The sequence below is a fragment of the Aquila chrysaetos genome, chromosome 5 (assembly GCF_900496995.4).
Source record: "Aquila chrysaetos chrysaetos chromosome 5, bAquChr1.4, whole genome shotgun sequence".
Lineage (NCBI taxonomy): Eukaryota > Metazoa > Chordata > Aves > Accipitriformes > Accipitridae > Aquila > Aquila chrysaetos.
The window spans coordinates 2,656,896-2,673,234 of NC_044008.1; the positions used below are offsets into that span (position 1 = coordinate 2,656,896).

The window sequence follows — 16,339 nt, forward strand, 5'->3', positions numbered from 1 at the left end:
TGCCTCCCCTTTCTAAATACATTTCTTAAATTCCCAAGCCCTTCAGGTGCGCAAGGCACATCAGTCTCAAGGCACAGTGAGACACAGGCATTTCTGAAAATTTTACCATTTCAGATCTCTGCTACTGCAAAACCATTACTCTCATTCCTTCAAATGGCCATTAACAGATATGACACCCTTCTCCAGACTTCTTTTTGCAGCAATCGAGGTTCAGAGGTTGAAATATCCTTACCTAGGCTGATTTTCCTGAGAAAGATTCTCCCCTCTCTGGTAACCATTGTCTGCCACCTGGGTTGTGGACCGCTTCACAATCTGCTTGAGTTCTTGTTCTAAGCGATCCTGGATGGCTTTCACCGTTTCAGGGATTTTTTTCAGTTTGGCCAGCCCTTTGATGAGTATGCCCATGAAGACAGTGCTGTTCTCCTCTGGATCCAGTTCCGTATCTTCTTTAATTTCCAGAAGGCTTGTTTCTCGCACTGGAATAGATTTTAAAAAGGCATAATCCAAGATTTAAACTATTGAAACCAACACTTAGCACCATGCAGAAGCATATAAACTCCTTTGCCTTCACAGAACTCCTACCACTTTGAGCAACCAAGGAACAAACAAGGAAACCAGTGACACTCAGATTCTGGGGGGAGGCAGTGGATATTTCTGTTTGCCTGGGGGCTTCCCTATACATAAATACAACAGCCTGCATATTTGATTGATTTAGAAAGAGAGGTCATGGCGTAAGTTATGTATGAGAGAGGAAGCAGAGGAAGTCTGGTGCAATTAAGATATTCATAAACGAGAAGGTATTATATCACTACAAATTCCTTGAGTGTGTTTCAAGGAGCTAAAAGCCCTAAATTTCTAACCCAGCTATTCTTCTTCGCTATATTCTTCACAAGAGAGGAATTTTCATTACAAACAGTATCAAGCTTAACACACTTCTGATGAATTCGGCAAAGTTTACACTGCCAAAGTGAATGATTGATTGATGTTATCCTATTCTGCTTTATTATGTCTGTCAAGGGGTTGATGAAGTTACTCAAATCTTTTAGCAAGGCTTCTAGAAAGGAAAAACAAGAAGAATTAGAGAGGATATTGTGGATACAGTTCTCCCGAAGTAACAGGGATTGCACAGGGAGAAATACTGTTGCTAAGCAACAAGGAAGAGAAAAGCAAGAGGTTCTATGCTTGTTTTAAGTATGTTCATTAAGCAACATTTCTTAATTTACAGGTAACGCCCAGCAACAACAAAAGCACGTCTCTGTTAAAGAATGTCTGGGTGAAACATTTAATAAATATATTCAAACACTTATGTGAAGGAAGTGTGTTCAAGGCAAACTCAACTAAAGCATCTTGGAAGATCTACAGTCACACGGCTTGTTAACAGCCAGAGTGGCAGCACACGGACAAACGGCACTGAAGTATACATCTGAAGCTGTGCCATCCACCATACCATATCCTTGCATAGAAATTAAAACCTAACAGCTGTTTCATCTTACTGGTACTGAACTCTGATAAGGGCTGTTGGATGACAGATGACTCCCATGGTTTCTACTGCTCACCAGATTTTTTACTTAAATCAAAACTTATCCAAGAACCTGAATAAATGTCAAAAGATCCACTACAAGGATTTAAATGATATGGCAGAAATGAAAACTGGCATGTCGCAAGTAGCATGCAGCCCTGTAGCTGTCTAAAGCTATGACACTCTGAACAGAAGAGTATCAGCACCATTAAGTTCGCACAAGATCAAGAAAACCATGTCCCAAAGAGCCTGTATGGTGCCACTTTATAAACAGCATCATGATAAACAGATAATACTTATTTCAGTGTCAGCTTACACCAACCTCCACAGCAGAGATTGTTTCTTTCTGTCCGTGTAATCCCAACCACAGCACCTCCAGCTCAAACCATACTCACCGTTCACACGCTCTTGCATTTCAACCTAGAGCACCAGCAACACTGCCAGGTAAGAGTGTGATGAGAATGGAGCCTGTGAGGTCATCACACGTCACAATGAAGAATGGTATCAGGTTTTAAGTAATGAACATCAGGGAGATCAAATAGTGCTTTTCTCCTCTCTCACACTCACTTTTTTCAATTAAATTTGGGCAAGTTATGGGGCAAGCAACTAGAAACACCCAAAATGCATTAAATTTTTTTTTTTTTAAAGGGAAAAAAAAGCAAAGATAATATAGGAGATACTTCAAATACACATAAGCAGCAATACCAATTAGAAGTTAACAACTGCAAGCACACATATTTCTGCTCAAAGCTCTCATCTACCACACACCTTTCAACCCACAAGGCTGCAAAGCACTTCGAGCACTGTGTACATGGTCTACCCACTTTGTTAATGCTATTTGTTATTCTCAAAAAAACACAGCATGCCAGGCACAAACACAGAAAATGAGCTCTTTGGAACAAAAGCTGTGGAAAAGACAGCACTGGAAATGCTAGAGGAAGAAAGGTTTTAACTTACTGTTTTTTAAAAAAAAAAAAAAAAAAAAAAAACCAAAAAAACAACTATCTTGTTCCTCTGAGTTCAATGCAAACATTTCACAGCCTAAACAACCTTTTAGAGGACAGGTCCCTGTCATTATGCTGCAGCCCCTTTGTAAGCAGGCTGTAAATTATTCTTAATATCACACAATGAAAACCTGAGAGGGAGGAAATACTGCTGTATCCAAATGTGAGGACAGCATTTAAGAGGACTAAAGGCAGCAATCTTGCTGAGAACTCTGCCAGCACACTAAGATGAACGCTCTTCCATTTTCAAAAGAGCAAAGCAATTTTGAACACCCTCAAATAGTCAGGACATTGATTTACATCTCTTACAAACAACAGCAAAGTGAATAGTTCAGTATCTAGTAGCAACACACTGGTATGTAAGTTTTGTTAGATCTGGTCTTTTGATAAAACAGTAGGGACCATGTTTCCTGCACATTCTGCCTATTAAACAGGTACCCTGGGTAGCTTTGGGGGCCCATTTATCTGTAAGATCTGACAAGATTCCAACCCCGGGCAACTGAAGATGTTCTTCTTTTCCTGCTTCTTCCCCACTTCAAACATCTTCTTCTGCCATTTAATGTCATCAAGGGGTTATCTGACCACAAAGCTTTGGCCCAGGAATCAGCCCCTACTGTCCCCCACCTCTTCGAAAAAAGGAATCAAAGTAGACAGGTGGTTGTAAAGAAGCTCACCTTTAAAATTGCAATCCCACATGCTATTCTCTGTGGGCAGAGGAGCTCCACAGGTGAAGGAAGATGTCCCTACAGATCAGCTCTCAGAACTGAAACCTTCATCTGCACTTACTCTTAAACTGAGAATGTGAATGACTTTGTTATTCATTCGTATCAAGACAAAAGCACAAGATTGTCAGAACCTATTCCTAGCTTTCTACATTCACCAGTTTCTACCTGAAATGCCTGTAAAACATGCCTCCCTTTAAAGGGGTAAGATCACTGTTCACACCATAAGCGCTTGCGTTACATAGAGAAGCCACTAAATTCCTATAGATGTTTACAATGATTATTTTTACAAATCATTCTAAATTGTGGATCTGCTATTCAGATTTGATTTGATTAACCACTTCTCCTTTGCGATTTATCAAAGTGAAGGAAAAAAAAGTCCTATTTTAATTAAAACCAGCTTCACTATATTCAAAAACAATACAGGTAGAAAACACCAAAGAAGAATTCCATAGGATTTCTTCAGTAATACCAAGAAGTAAATTTCTCCACACTCCTTGAGGGTAAAACAAGTGAAATGTGATGTCAGCACATGAATATTTAAAATTTAAATTATTACAGTTGCCCTTCTCCACCATAATGAAGCCTTTAAACTTCAATTTGCAGTTTTATGCTAAAAAAACAGCTTCAACATACTGCTTTGTTGTCCCATCTCAGCTATCAACTCTTGTACATAGCCCTGTGCAAACCAATAGAAATACTGGATTGCATTAAGTCTGATCGAGGCTTTTCCAGATCAGTTTGACATATAGCTTGAAATGTTGTTAGCTAAACTGACCTCTTTGGAAACCTAAATTTCAGAATCACTTAATGATTTCAAGTGGTTTTCATGGTTTAATTCCATTCAAAGACGACACCAAATGACAGAATCACACAAAATGGTTAAAGTTGGAAGAGACCTCTGGAGGTCATCTGGTCCAACCTCCCTGCTCAAGCCAGGGCACTCAGAGCCAGTTGCCCACGACCGTATCCAGATGGCTTTTGAGTATCTCCAAGGATGGAGATGCCACAACCTCTCTGGGCAACCTGGGCCAGCGCTCAGTCACCCTCTCAGTAAAAAAGTGGTTCCTGATGTTCAGAGGGAACCTCCTGTGGGTCAGTTTGTGCCCACCCATTGCCTCCACCATTGAACATAGCCTGGCTCTGTCCTCTTTGCACCCTCCCTTCAGGTATTTACACACATTGATAAGATGCTCCTTGAACCTTTTCTTCTCCAGGCTGAGCAGTCCCAGCTCTCTCAGCCTCTCCTCATAGGACAGATGCTCCATATCCTTCATCATCTTCATGACCCTTTGCTGCACTCTCTCCAGTATGTCGCTATCTCTCTCGCACTGGGGAGCCCAGCACCAGACCCAGCACTCCAGGTTTGGCCTCACCAGTGTTGAGTAGAGGGGAAGAATCACCTCCCTCGACCTGCTGGCAATACTTTGACTAATGCAGCCCAAGATACCTTCAGCCACCTTTGCAGCAAGGGCAATGTGCTGGCTGCTCGTGTTCAACTTGATGTCCACCAGGACCCCCAAGTCCTTTTCTGCCAAGCTGCTTTCCAGCTTGGTGATCCCCAGCATGTCCCAGTGCCTGGGGTTGTTCCTCTCCAGCGGTAGGACTCTGGTTGAACTTCAGGAGGTTCCTGTCAGTCCATTTTTCCAGCCCGTCCAGGTCCCTCTGGATGGCAGCATGACCCTTTGGCATATCAGCCACTCCTCCCAGTTTGGTGTTGTCTGCAAACTTGCTGAGGGTACACTCTGCCCCAACATCCAGATCAGTAATTAAGATGTTGAACAGTACTGAACCCAGTAGGACCCCCAGGTGTACGCTGGGGTACACTGCTAGTTACCAGCCTTCAACTAGACTTTGTGCCACTGATCACCACCCTCTGCGCCCGGCCATTCAGTTTTCAATCCACCTCACTGTCTGCTCATCCAGCCCGTACAACAACCATTTCTCTATTGGGATCTTATGGAAGACAGCGTCAAAGGCCTTACTGAAGAGCAGGTAGACAATATTCACTGCTCTCCCCTCATCTATCAGGCCAGTCATTTCACTGTAGAAGTTTATCAGTTGGTCAAGCATGAATTCCCATTGGTGAAGCCATGCTGACTACTCCTGATAATTTTCTTGTTCTAATGATCTCTGAAAACTGCATGTGAAGCTGAACGTTTAAATATGGTTTCTCAAAAGCCTCCCAAGACAACAACATAAAGGAATGCCACATTCTCCAATGAAATAGGCAGCCATTTTCAAAAATTTTGAATCACTGAAGCGGTGCATCTGAAAACACACAACTCCGTATTTAAGCAGTCAAAAATCTACCCTCAGTTTAAATCACTAAGTTGAATCATGTGCATCATTGATTCATCACCTCCATAGTTACAAAGGTGGAAACTTCCCTGACGGCTCCCTGGTTTGACGATGCCCTATAAAAATGTCTGTTCCAATTGATGATACCCTCATTTGTACAGTTCTGCCATTTCACAAGAAAGAAACCTGCTGCAAGAGGCATTTTAATAGCTCCAGTCTGATCCCCAGAAAAGCCAATGTTGATAACTCACTTAAGCAAAGCAGCTAAAGAAAAGGCTCTTGGGTCTTGTTTTTCATTCCAATGAATGGTCAAAATTTGCTGCTACTCATTACAGAAGATTTCATTAGCTGTGTGCTTTTATGGGCAACTACTAAAATTTAATGTACTATTTTCCATGATTTACGTCCTTTCTGAGTATACCCTTTCTGCCTTCAATCCTCCTAGAGAAAAGGACGCAAGTTCATAGTGCCCCAAAGGCATAATTTAAGATTTGAAGAAACGTCACCCGCTAATTTCTGGTGCTGAATCCTTGTTCTGACCCATGCACGAAGACAACGAGCAACAAATGGACAGTTACTTTAGAAATGGGTCCTTTAGAAATTTTGGTCATTTTCTTCTCTGCCTTACTACCAAGCCCAGAAGAAAATGGGTCTCAGAGAGATCAATAACCTCAAAGCCTCAAGGCAAATCTCCTCTTTCTAGAAGTGTTGTTCGCAGTTTCATCTACAGTTTTAAGGACATTAGTCTTTCAAAAACAGAGGCATTTTAATTTGACATGGCCATTCTTTCAAATCCCTGTAACAACACTTCATTCTGAGAAAACTGTACAAAGCAACTCTGTAAGACATGGGCAAAATCCTCCTAATACACACAAGCATTTTACGTTGATGAGAAGCTCAACATGACCCGGCAATGTGCGCTTGCAGCCCAGAAAGCCAACTGTATCCTGGGCTGCATCAAAAGCAGCGTGGCCAGCAGGTCGAGGGAGGGGATTCTGCCCCTCTGCTCCGCTCTGGTGAGACCCCACCTGCAGTACTGCCTTCAGCTCTGGGGTCCTCAGCATGGGAGAGACATGGACCTGTTGGATCAGGTCCAGAGAAGGGCCATGAAGATGATCAGGGGCTGGAGCACCTCTCCTATAAGGACAGGCTGAGAGAGTTGGTGTTGTTCAGCCTGGAGAAGAGAAGGCTCTGGGCAGACCTTCTAGCAGCCTTCCAGTACCTAAAGGGGGCTTATAGGAAAGCTGGGGAGGGACTTTTACAAGGGCATGTAGTGATAGGACGAGGTAATGTCTTTAAACTGAAAGAGGGCAGATTTAGATTAGATATAAGGGAGAAGTTCTTCACTGTGAGGGTGGTGAGGCACTGGCACAGGTTGCCCACGGAAGTTGTGGCTGCCCCATCCCTGGGAGTGTTCGAGGTCAGGTTGGATGGATCCTTGAGCAACGTGGTCTAGTGGAAGGTGTCCCTGCCCATGGCAGGGGGGTGTGAGAGACGGGACAGGGTTAATGCCTCAAACACCCATCGTGACTGACAGGGACCGGGGCCTGGCTCACTTGCAAGGTCCGGCAACAAGGCAAGTTCTGCATAGCAGCCCATGTGTCACGGGACAGCAGAGGTGTGTCGGAGGACACGCAGTCCTGCACCCCGATGAACTGAGCAGGACAACTCACCGTATATGGCCATGGGTCACCCAGAGCTTATTTGGGGAGGGGGCTCACGACCACCCCCCATAACGGCGCCTGCGCAGAAGACCAAGAAGGGGAGTGATTGATGTGAAAAAAGGTGGGGACTGGGCTATAAAAGGTGCAGACATGAGAAGCCGTGCGTGCGCCCTCCGGGGCTGGACCTCTAGACTGGTTGGACCAACGCTGGACCCAGGACCGGTGAAATCTTTGTCTTTTCTCTTTTCTTTTCTTTCTCTCCTTCTCTCTTTCCATAATCCCTATACCTCATCCCTTTAGACATAAACCACTGACCAAGTCTGGGACCAGGAGTGGATCCAGCTGCCCCTGGGCTCCTCTGTGAGAAGGAGTCCAGAAAGCAAGGGGGTCTGCTCTGAACCTCATGACTCAATGCGAGGGCTCTCCTTATTGTCTTACATATGGTTACCATGGTTCCCTGACAGAGTTTCATGCCCATTCTTGTTGTAAGAAAACACACCACCTACTGTTAACGCCTTACAAGTTCAGGCTGCTTCTGCCAAAAATAAAAAGTTTCACCGATCATTTCATGTTGTTGCACCTTAATTTAACCCAAGGGAATTCCGAATTCACCACGACCCCTCCCTGGTCTGTCCAGCCCAGGTCATGACAAGGGTTTGGAACCAGATGATCTTTAAGATCCCTTCAAACCCAAACCATTTGATGATAAGACATGATAAGCGTGAAAATTGAGTCTCCAAATAAGAAAATAAGCGCACAGTAGTCAAATATCTTATGTTGGGACCACATATAAGAACAACCAATAAAATCATACAGGAAGAGTGACTAAGCGTTACCCTTTTGGCTGTCATCACAAGGATCTAAAATTTTCTTCATTTTCCCTGCCCCAAACACACACACAGATTGCACACATCAGTGCTAAGCATCAAGTCAAAACACGAACCATTAGTGAGGATCAGTGAGAGAAATCATGGTCCTGCAAAAACAGACACACAAAAAGTTACTTCATAGGCTATAATGTTTATTGTGTAGTTGCAAACCCTTCTGAAACTGTAGGAACAGACTTCCTCTAAAACACCCTAAGTGCAAAAATTTACCCTAAGAACAAACTCCACTTTTTGTGCAGCACTGCTATGATAGTGGACAGAATCAGACTCACAGCTGGATTCCCACCACCTTCTGATCAAGCCCTCAGCTGGATTTGTGCAAATGCAAAACAGCTAAAACGGGAAAACCGGTTCAGTGAGGAGATAATTTAATTTTTACTACAAATGATAGAGAAAAATCACCCAGCTGGTGTCAGACTCTCAGGTGAGGTTAATGGGGGGGGAGGGAGGGATCTTTTATGTATTTGTTCAGCATGTTTGAAGTGGAAGCAACCGTGACAGCAGACAAAGAATACCACGATGGCATTTTTAGAGCCACCTTTAAAATTGGACCCCAAAGGTCTGGCTCCTGCAGGTGTTTTGCAGGGCCAAATTCACAGGTCTCCACATGTTTTCACCTATGCAGAAGTACTTGCTTTCTTGAAGAAACAAGAGCCAGAAGCAGTAGCTAGACTTGACCTTAGAAGCCACCAAACTGCTTGGATCTAGAAGTTAATTTTTTCTCTTAAAGCTGAGAGGCATGCATCACTGAAGTATATTATCTGTTCAGCATAAAATTTACATATGCCATCAATAACAATGTTAATTGTCACCACCTCAGCTCATCTTTGTCGGATTTCTAAAAAGTATTCTCAGGAATTTTTCAGGAAAGGGTGCTCTGGGGTTTGCTCTGTACTGGGTGAGCACATTTTATAGTTCCAGGAAGCGCCTGGCAAAGCAGGAACCTTCATAAATACACTTCAGAGTACAGAAGGTTCAAGCAGAGAAATATAATTTAAAAGTGAATTTATTTCTCTGAACTGGCATGAAGGGAAAATGTTACTGGTGAACTGCCGTATCTACAATCCTCAGATGAACGTTACTGAAGGTTCTGTTTATTTTAAGTGCAGCAGGAACAGCTTTAATTTCCTTATAAAGATTCTACAGGACAAGGTAACATCTCCTTTGGGAAGTGAATGCAGAAAGGACTCAAAATTTTGGCATCTTTGCTGAGATGGGTTGAATGAGTCAGTGCTTCATAATGACGTGCATTAATATGCATGGCCACTTTGTTTCATCAATAAAAAGCCAAATAGCTTAAATGACTAAAGGCAGAAACAGCTTTTGTTACGCATACACATAAGTTTTAAATTCTCTGGTAGTTCTGCAGTCCTGGAAAAGGCTACTTTTAAATAAAATTATATGGAAAAAATATACATAAGTACATTCTGCACTTGAAGCAAAACCATATGCATACTTTATGCTGATCAAATGTTTTCTATTATAATCTACATCTTTCCCAGTCTGAGGGACACTTGCCCAGCACTTCACTGAATGATAGAGTGTAACGAGAAACCAGGTAAGAGATTTTCTGGTGTGTTGGGCATGAAGAGCAAGAACAGATCTGCAGAAATGAGAATTTTTAAGGCATATTCTCAACTGACCTATACCGATTTACTAGAGTTGAGGATGAAGCCATCAGAGCCTTTGTTTTCAGGCATTTGAAGTGAAAGGAGCAATGCAATTTTATGTTCACAACCAACCTAGTTCCTAGAGACCACTGCTGTGATTCTTACCTGTTGCTTGTACCCTAGAACCTTCATTCAGATACGGTATGAAATAACTGTTTATCAGGGCATGTTAGGAGAACTGATTTTAAACACCATCAACACTGCACCGAGCAAATAAAATTACAACTTACTGATTTTTAGAAGTCTCAAATGAGTCACAAAATACTTATATAGCTATGCTTTAGAAATGCTAGTATCACTTCTTGTTCTGCTATCACAAGTGATTAATAGCACACCTTTTTCTCTTCTTACACACGTAAACATTGCCTGGTATACTGGGGTGGGGCGGGGCAGGGGGGGGGAATAGCCTAATAACCTTTTTTATTTGAAAACATAGTCTCACTACTTGTATAAGAAGAAATGTCTGAATGGCCCAGGTAAGGAAATCCCAAACATCCCTATTCTAACTGGAGCTAATGCATTAAATAGGGATCCCATAACCTATTCTAAGTAAAAGATGGTGGAAAAGAGTCTTGGCCTCATCTCTGCCAAAAAATGAAATCAAACTAAGTATCTTGCACTTCGCTCCTTCCTTATAAGAGGGGCATCATTCACATGTTGGTTTAACTTTCAATCTTAACACACATCACTCATGCTTTGCAGAAGGTATCTTAGGGAAGTTTACAAACGTCCCTGCCAGATGGATAACCCAGACTTAATATCAATTCATTTTGGAGAAGTTTTATAAAAATCGGGAATTTAGATTTGGTTCCAACTGCGCAAGATAAGCAGTTATGTTACTTCAAAACTGAAGTTGGTTCTTTTTGGTTCTGCTCCTCAGAAGACTTCTGTAAACAACAACTGTGAGTCTACGTACAGGATGACACTCTTGATTTCCATGTAACCTTGTTATCATACAAAGTCATAATCGTGGTGGGCAAGACTGTCATGGACGATCACAGTCAGTTCCGTACAAGAACTATATACTGAAAATCGATACACAGGGATTGATATTGGGCCCAAAGCTGTTTAGTATCTTCAGAAGTGACCTGGATGATGGGATCAAGTGTACCCTGATGAAGTTTGCTGATGATACCAAACTCAGTGGGGAAGCGGACACTTGAGAGCCACCCTGCAGAAAGACCTGGACAGGCTGGACCACTGGGCTAACAAGAACCTTATGAAGCTCAACAAAGACAAATATAAGGTCTTGCACCTGGGAAAACACGATCCAGGAGCGCAGCACAGGCTGGGATCTACCCGGCTGGGGAGCAGCTCTGTGGAAAAGGACCAGGGGGTCCTGGTGGACAAGCAGCTCAGTATGAGTGAACAGTGTGCTGCTGCGGCAAAGCAAGCCAACAGGATGCTGGGTTGCATCAACAAGGGCATCACCAGCAGAGATAAAGAAGTCACTATCCCACTCTACTCAGCGCTTGTCAGGCCCTACCTGGAACACTGTGTTCACTTTTCATCCCTGCTACACAAAGAAGCTGTGGACAGGCTGGAGAGGGTCCAGAGAAGGGCCACAAAGATGATGCAAGGACTGGGAAGCCTGCCCTAGGAGGAAAGGCTGAGAGAACTGGCTTTGTTCAGCCTTGACAAAAGAAGGCTTAGGGGAGACCTTATCACCATGTTCCAGTACTTACAGGGTGGCTACAAAGAAGACGGAGACTCCCTTTTCACAAGGAGTCACGTGGCAAAGACGAGGGGTAATGGGTACAAATTACTCCTGGGGAGATTCCAACTGGACACAAGAAGAAAATTTTTCAAAACGAGAACAATCACCCATTGGAATAATCTCCGCAGGGAAGCGGTTCATTCCCCAACATTGGACACTTTGAAGATTCGGCTGGACAGGGTGCTAGGCCATCTTGTTTAGACCGTGCTTTTGCCAAGAAAGGTTGGATCAGATGATCCTTGAGGTCCCTTCCAACCTGGTATTCTATGATTCTATGAAAATCTTCAACTGGACTCTGCTGAAGCAGAAGGGCAGTACGTAAATGGGAACACTAGGGTCAGTGGTCACGAAGCCCTGGGCTCTGAAAAAGAAGTATGCCTTGGGACTTTCCTTTACAGACAGAATTGCAGTAGTCCAGCATAAACACTAAAAATGCATTTATCTTTACAAACAGGTTTACACTGGCTACAGCTAAGAAAAAAACTTCTTGGTCAGCTTTGGATAATAACAAACCTCTTACCAATCTCAGCAGATACGACGACAATTGGCTAGGATCTGTAAGTCTTCAAAGGTGACAAGTGTCAACAAATTATTTTCAGAGCATATTTAAGGTTCATATCACACTACCAATAACAAAAAATCAACTAAGGAAGACACTAAAGATACTGAAAGAAGGATAGGATTTGTATTCTTCAATAGGTGCATCTCCTGCTGTCTATTCCCCATCATAAGGCATGATGGGAGATCCCTATCAGCTGCATAACTTCAGACTTTTCTTTTTTTCTTACTATACAGAGGACTATTATTTTAGGTGGAGACAGTATATAACTAACACACTGAAAAGGAAGTAGGTTAACATTTACAGTGGTGAGACTGGGATTCAGTTTTTTGTGGTTTACTTCCTCAGCTCCCCAAAATCATGTGATCTTTAGCCAGAAACTGAACTGAACTTCTCACTGATCACAGGGACAGAACCATAATTCTTAAGTTTTTTTCCCCAGAATTTTCATACCATTCTTCTCTTCCAGGTTTCCATGACCAAGCTGCAGTTTCCAGCTCTGAAAGTTTGCATTGGCATGTCACAAGTGACTCCTCACAAACCTCCGCTATGTAGAAATATAGCCTCAGGCTGTGAGAGACTAGCCAACCCTACAGGAGCAGGGCTAAATAACAAAAACCCCTACAAGACTGAAAGATAAGAATGATCAAAGGAAAGAGTCTAGGAGACAAGCATGACAAGAAAAAACAGAAACAAGCAGACAAAAGAATTAAGAAGGATGAGAAGGAAAGATTCTCTGCATTGAGGAATACTGAAACAGTCAATTTTTGAAAGGAAGCAGGGGAAGAGATGTAGGTCACTCTGTATTATTCATTTTATTCATTTGTTAAACAAGGACAACCCCATTTATTAATCTACTGAAACAATGCAAGGATTAATTCCCCATCTGTGCAGTACTTTCAAAGCCTCATACAAAAGCACCAATGAAACTGAGTGTTTTGCTCAGTGTTTGTTGTAGTAACAGGTATACAAGGATCACCACCAGATTATTCCTGTGTATAGACAGTCCTTTAGTCAAAGTTACAAAGTTCCCACAAGGAAAAGCTTTGACCTTTTGGCTCCCACGCAGCAAAAAACACTTCTGCAATAACTACACATACCTGCCTGCCTACATTAAATTACGTAGAAGAGACCTCTACGCAAACTGAACTGACTGCAAATCTCTCTTCTGCTCAAGATATCAAGAACGTGATCAAGATCATAAGAGGCACAGAAAACTAAGTGTATTTAATTGAAGTTGATGGGTGGGGAGGAGAGGGGAAGGACGATTTGCCAAAAGAAAAATGCAGATATGGACAAGTCCTGCCCCTGGACATACTGCTCACTCATTTCATGACACTGCACAAATCACTTCCTAACTTTTTGTCTCAGGACCTCCCATCAGCAGCCAACCACGAAGAAGGGATGATATGCCTACTACTACTCCCGTAAAATCAGCTGAAGATCTACAAATTAATTCTGCAAGGAATGCATGTGACTTAAATACTCACTGCTGGAGCTTCCAGGAGTACTGAACTGGGAAGTTTCAAGGAACTTTCGAGGTGTAGATAAGTTAGTAACATCCATAAGAGGTACAGGAGAGGCATCTTTCACAAGTGAACTGTGTGAAAGGAGAGAATTAAAGCAAACAGTTTACTATTATTTACAAAATCAGTTCACAACAAATTATCCATTTATTTCTTAAATTCGTAAGCCTAAGCAACAGATACACGTAACACACAGTTTTGATACAAGAGGTTTACAAAACGTAACTTAAAGCAGAAGTCCACAGATGAATATGAGTGGGTGTCTATATATACACATTTGACTGAAAAGGGAAAAAGCAAAAAAACTCAGTGATGAGGGAACGCTGTCATGTCAAAGGCAAAATTTGGTATCCCAAGGCCTCTGTGAATTTAATAGCACTCTAGACTTGTCTGACTGGTCACAGCAACACAATCAGGACACAGGCACATTGGAGCTTGCCATAGCACGTGATTTATTTCCTGGCAGACACATTCACCTCCAGCACAATTAACTACTGCTAGCATGATGATAAATTAACATGGAATTCTTAAGATCTTTCTGGAAAACTACATATTGAAGAGAAGAGATCCTCCCATTTCCATGGCTTCTGTCAACTACTTAATCATTTAAGCTTTTCTAGTTCCCACTAGAAACCTCCACTCTTTTTCCTCCCCTTCAAATTCCTGTTCTGTGCACACCTACATGCATCCCTCTCCAAATGAACCTCCTCAGAAAGGAAAGACTTTCTGCTTGGTCATTTTCATAATAAATTCACATAGTATTATTTGCCAGAAATGTGTCATGCTGCTCCAGCTGCATAATGAAAGGCATGAAGCTGGATGTGGCAGGGGAACACAAGCAAGAAATAATTTTTTAAGAGAAAGAAGTGGAGAATGCTCCTATAATAGGGTTCAGTATGTTCCCTTAGAGATCAAAGTGCTTATAGAAACCTGCGAAGACAAGGGCTAAGCTTACTGTCCTGCCACCTATACTCCCTATACACCTACAATACCATACTTACAGGGATTAGCTATGCATTCCAGCTTCGCAGTGTTAGACAGAACACACTTAAAACCAATACAAGAAATAATTATAAACATTATTGCATCCTGGTCAACAGCCAGTCTAGGGCAACACGCTAAAACAAAGCAACAAGACTGTCCATGATGCAAGAGTTCATGTTACCAAATATCAATGATGTGCAACAGGGAACGTGAAAAAAAGATAGAAAAAAAGAAAAAGGATACCTGTAGCAGTTGTACAAAACTGCAGTTAATTAGCAGTCGCATAGTCTGGGTACACCAAAGCTTTGTGTCTGTTTTCAATTAACAAGATGAGTAAGGAAGAGACTGATGACTTGCTAGCAACCCTCCTTCCTAGAAATTTCAACTTCAATCAAACCTTTATTTCATAAATTCATTTATGTAACTTACTATCTCTCCTCTTTTTGGTAAGCATTTTTTATTCCTTCTCATAATAGAATACTAATTTATCTTTTCTTTACATCTTTATCATATGCTGGCTCCCTTTTTGCTCCCAGCCCCTGTTTATGACCTCTCCTACTCTACAAAAGTTATCTTCCAATACTGTGTGCCTCTTTTCTAGCCAGTATCTTTCCTCCTTCCCTCCCAACAACCCTATTGCCCTTGAACTTCGAATTCGCAAAATTAGGAAAAAATAGCCAGGCACCTACACTTAAGCTGAGTTTCCACTGATCTGAGGCACCAACCAGGTAAGACGTTTCAACATCTTTAAAACACCTTAGAAACACAACAAGAGCCATGACACTCTTCAGGCACTTCATAAGGTTACTAGCCAAAGGGTGCAATATTGGTTACCTGGAAGTCTTTTACACCTTGGACATTTGCTAGAAAAGATGATCAGTCTTTCCCTGTGTTCTTCCCTTTGCCTGACCTGAGCCTCATGATCATGACATTTGTAGGAAAGGTATATGCATCAGACAAGGAAAAGAATGCTAAAAGGAACTGACCTCATCATTATTCTGTGGGAAGCAGCACAAAACCAACAGAATCACTAAGCAAAAGTGAAAGAACGAGAACAGACTGTTCACAGGCTTCAAGGTGCATCAACATATTTGGAGTTTTTCTGCTCTCCACAGCCATGAACATGTGAAATTTGCTTGCCAAAAATGAAAGGTTGAGGTCTAAGTCGATGGCACTCTCCCAAGAAAGTTTCTCCTTATGAAAGGGAGAATGTAGTCCTCTTCCCCCCCAGTTGCCCTCAGTTCGCATCACACCAAACCCACCTTATTCTCCCTTTCTCCTTGTTGCGTTGTCCTACTCGGTTAGTTGATTTGATGTAAAGATGACGGTGTAATTCATCTATCAGGACTAAGTGCATGTTCATCTTCTTACTGTGGAGCTCCAGTCTCAGATCACTCAATCCCTCCACCTGAAGAAGGGGACCCTCCAAGGAGTCTACCGCTGACACCTGGAAGGAGAACACATGTGACAACTTTTAAAGGTCAATTCATTTATCTCTCAGGAGTTTTCTCTTTGATTCGGGGACTGTCTGAATACCATGATGATTCTATCCATACACTTTTAAAGCAGAAAACATTTAAGTAGTATTTCTTTATTTCTATTCCTAAAAGAAAATTCAATATATAAAAAGGGTCTAATATGCGAACAACTCAGATTTAATGAACGGTCATCAAATATTTTGAGCATATGTATAAAACAAGTTAGTTAAAACACAGCCTGTTAAATAAAAATCAAAGCACAATTTATCACAAAATAAGAGGATTATCAAGTAGAAAAGTGTTAGAAA

General features: G+C 42.0%; 1 protein-coding gene across 1 annotated transcript in view; it reads right to left on the reverse strand.

The window, feature by feature from the left end:
* EXOC4 (exocyst complex component 4) overlaps positions 1-16,339 on the reverse strand; it is a 422,679-nt gene that overhangs the window by 358,774 nt on the left and 47,566 nt on the right. Inside the window, exons 4-6 of the mRNA XM_030015473.2 lie at positions 15,816-16,000; positions 13,534-13,643; positions 233-476 (exon numbers count right to left, since the gene is read on the reverse strand). Of these exons, the coding sequence (XP_029871333.1) occupies positions 233-476; positions 13,534-13,643; positions 15,816-16,000 (539 nt within the window). The remainder of the gene's footprint in view (positions 1-232; positions 477-13,533; positions 13,644-15,815; positions 16,001-16,339) is intronic.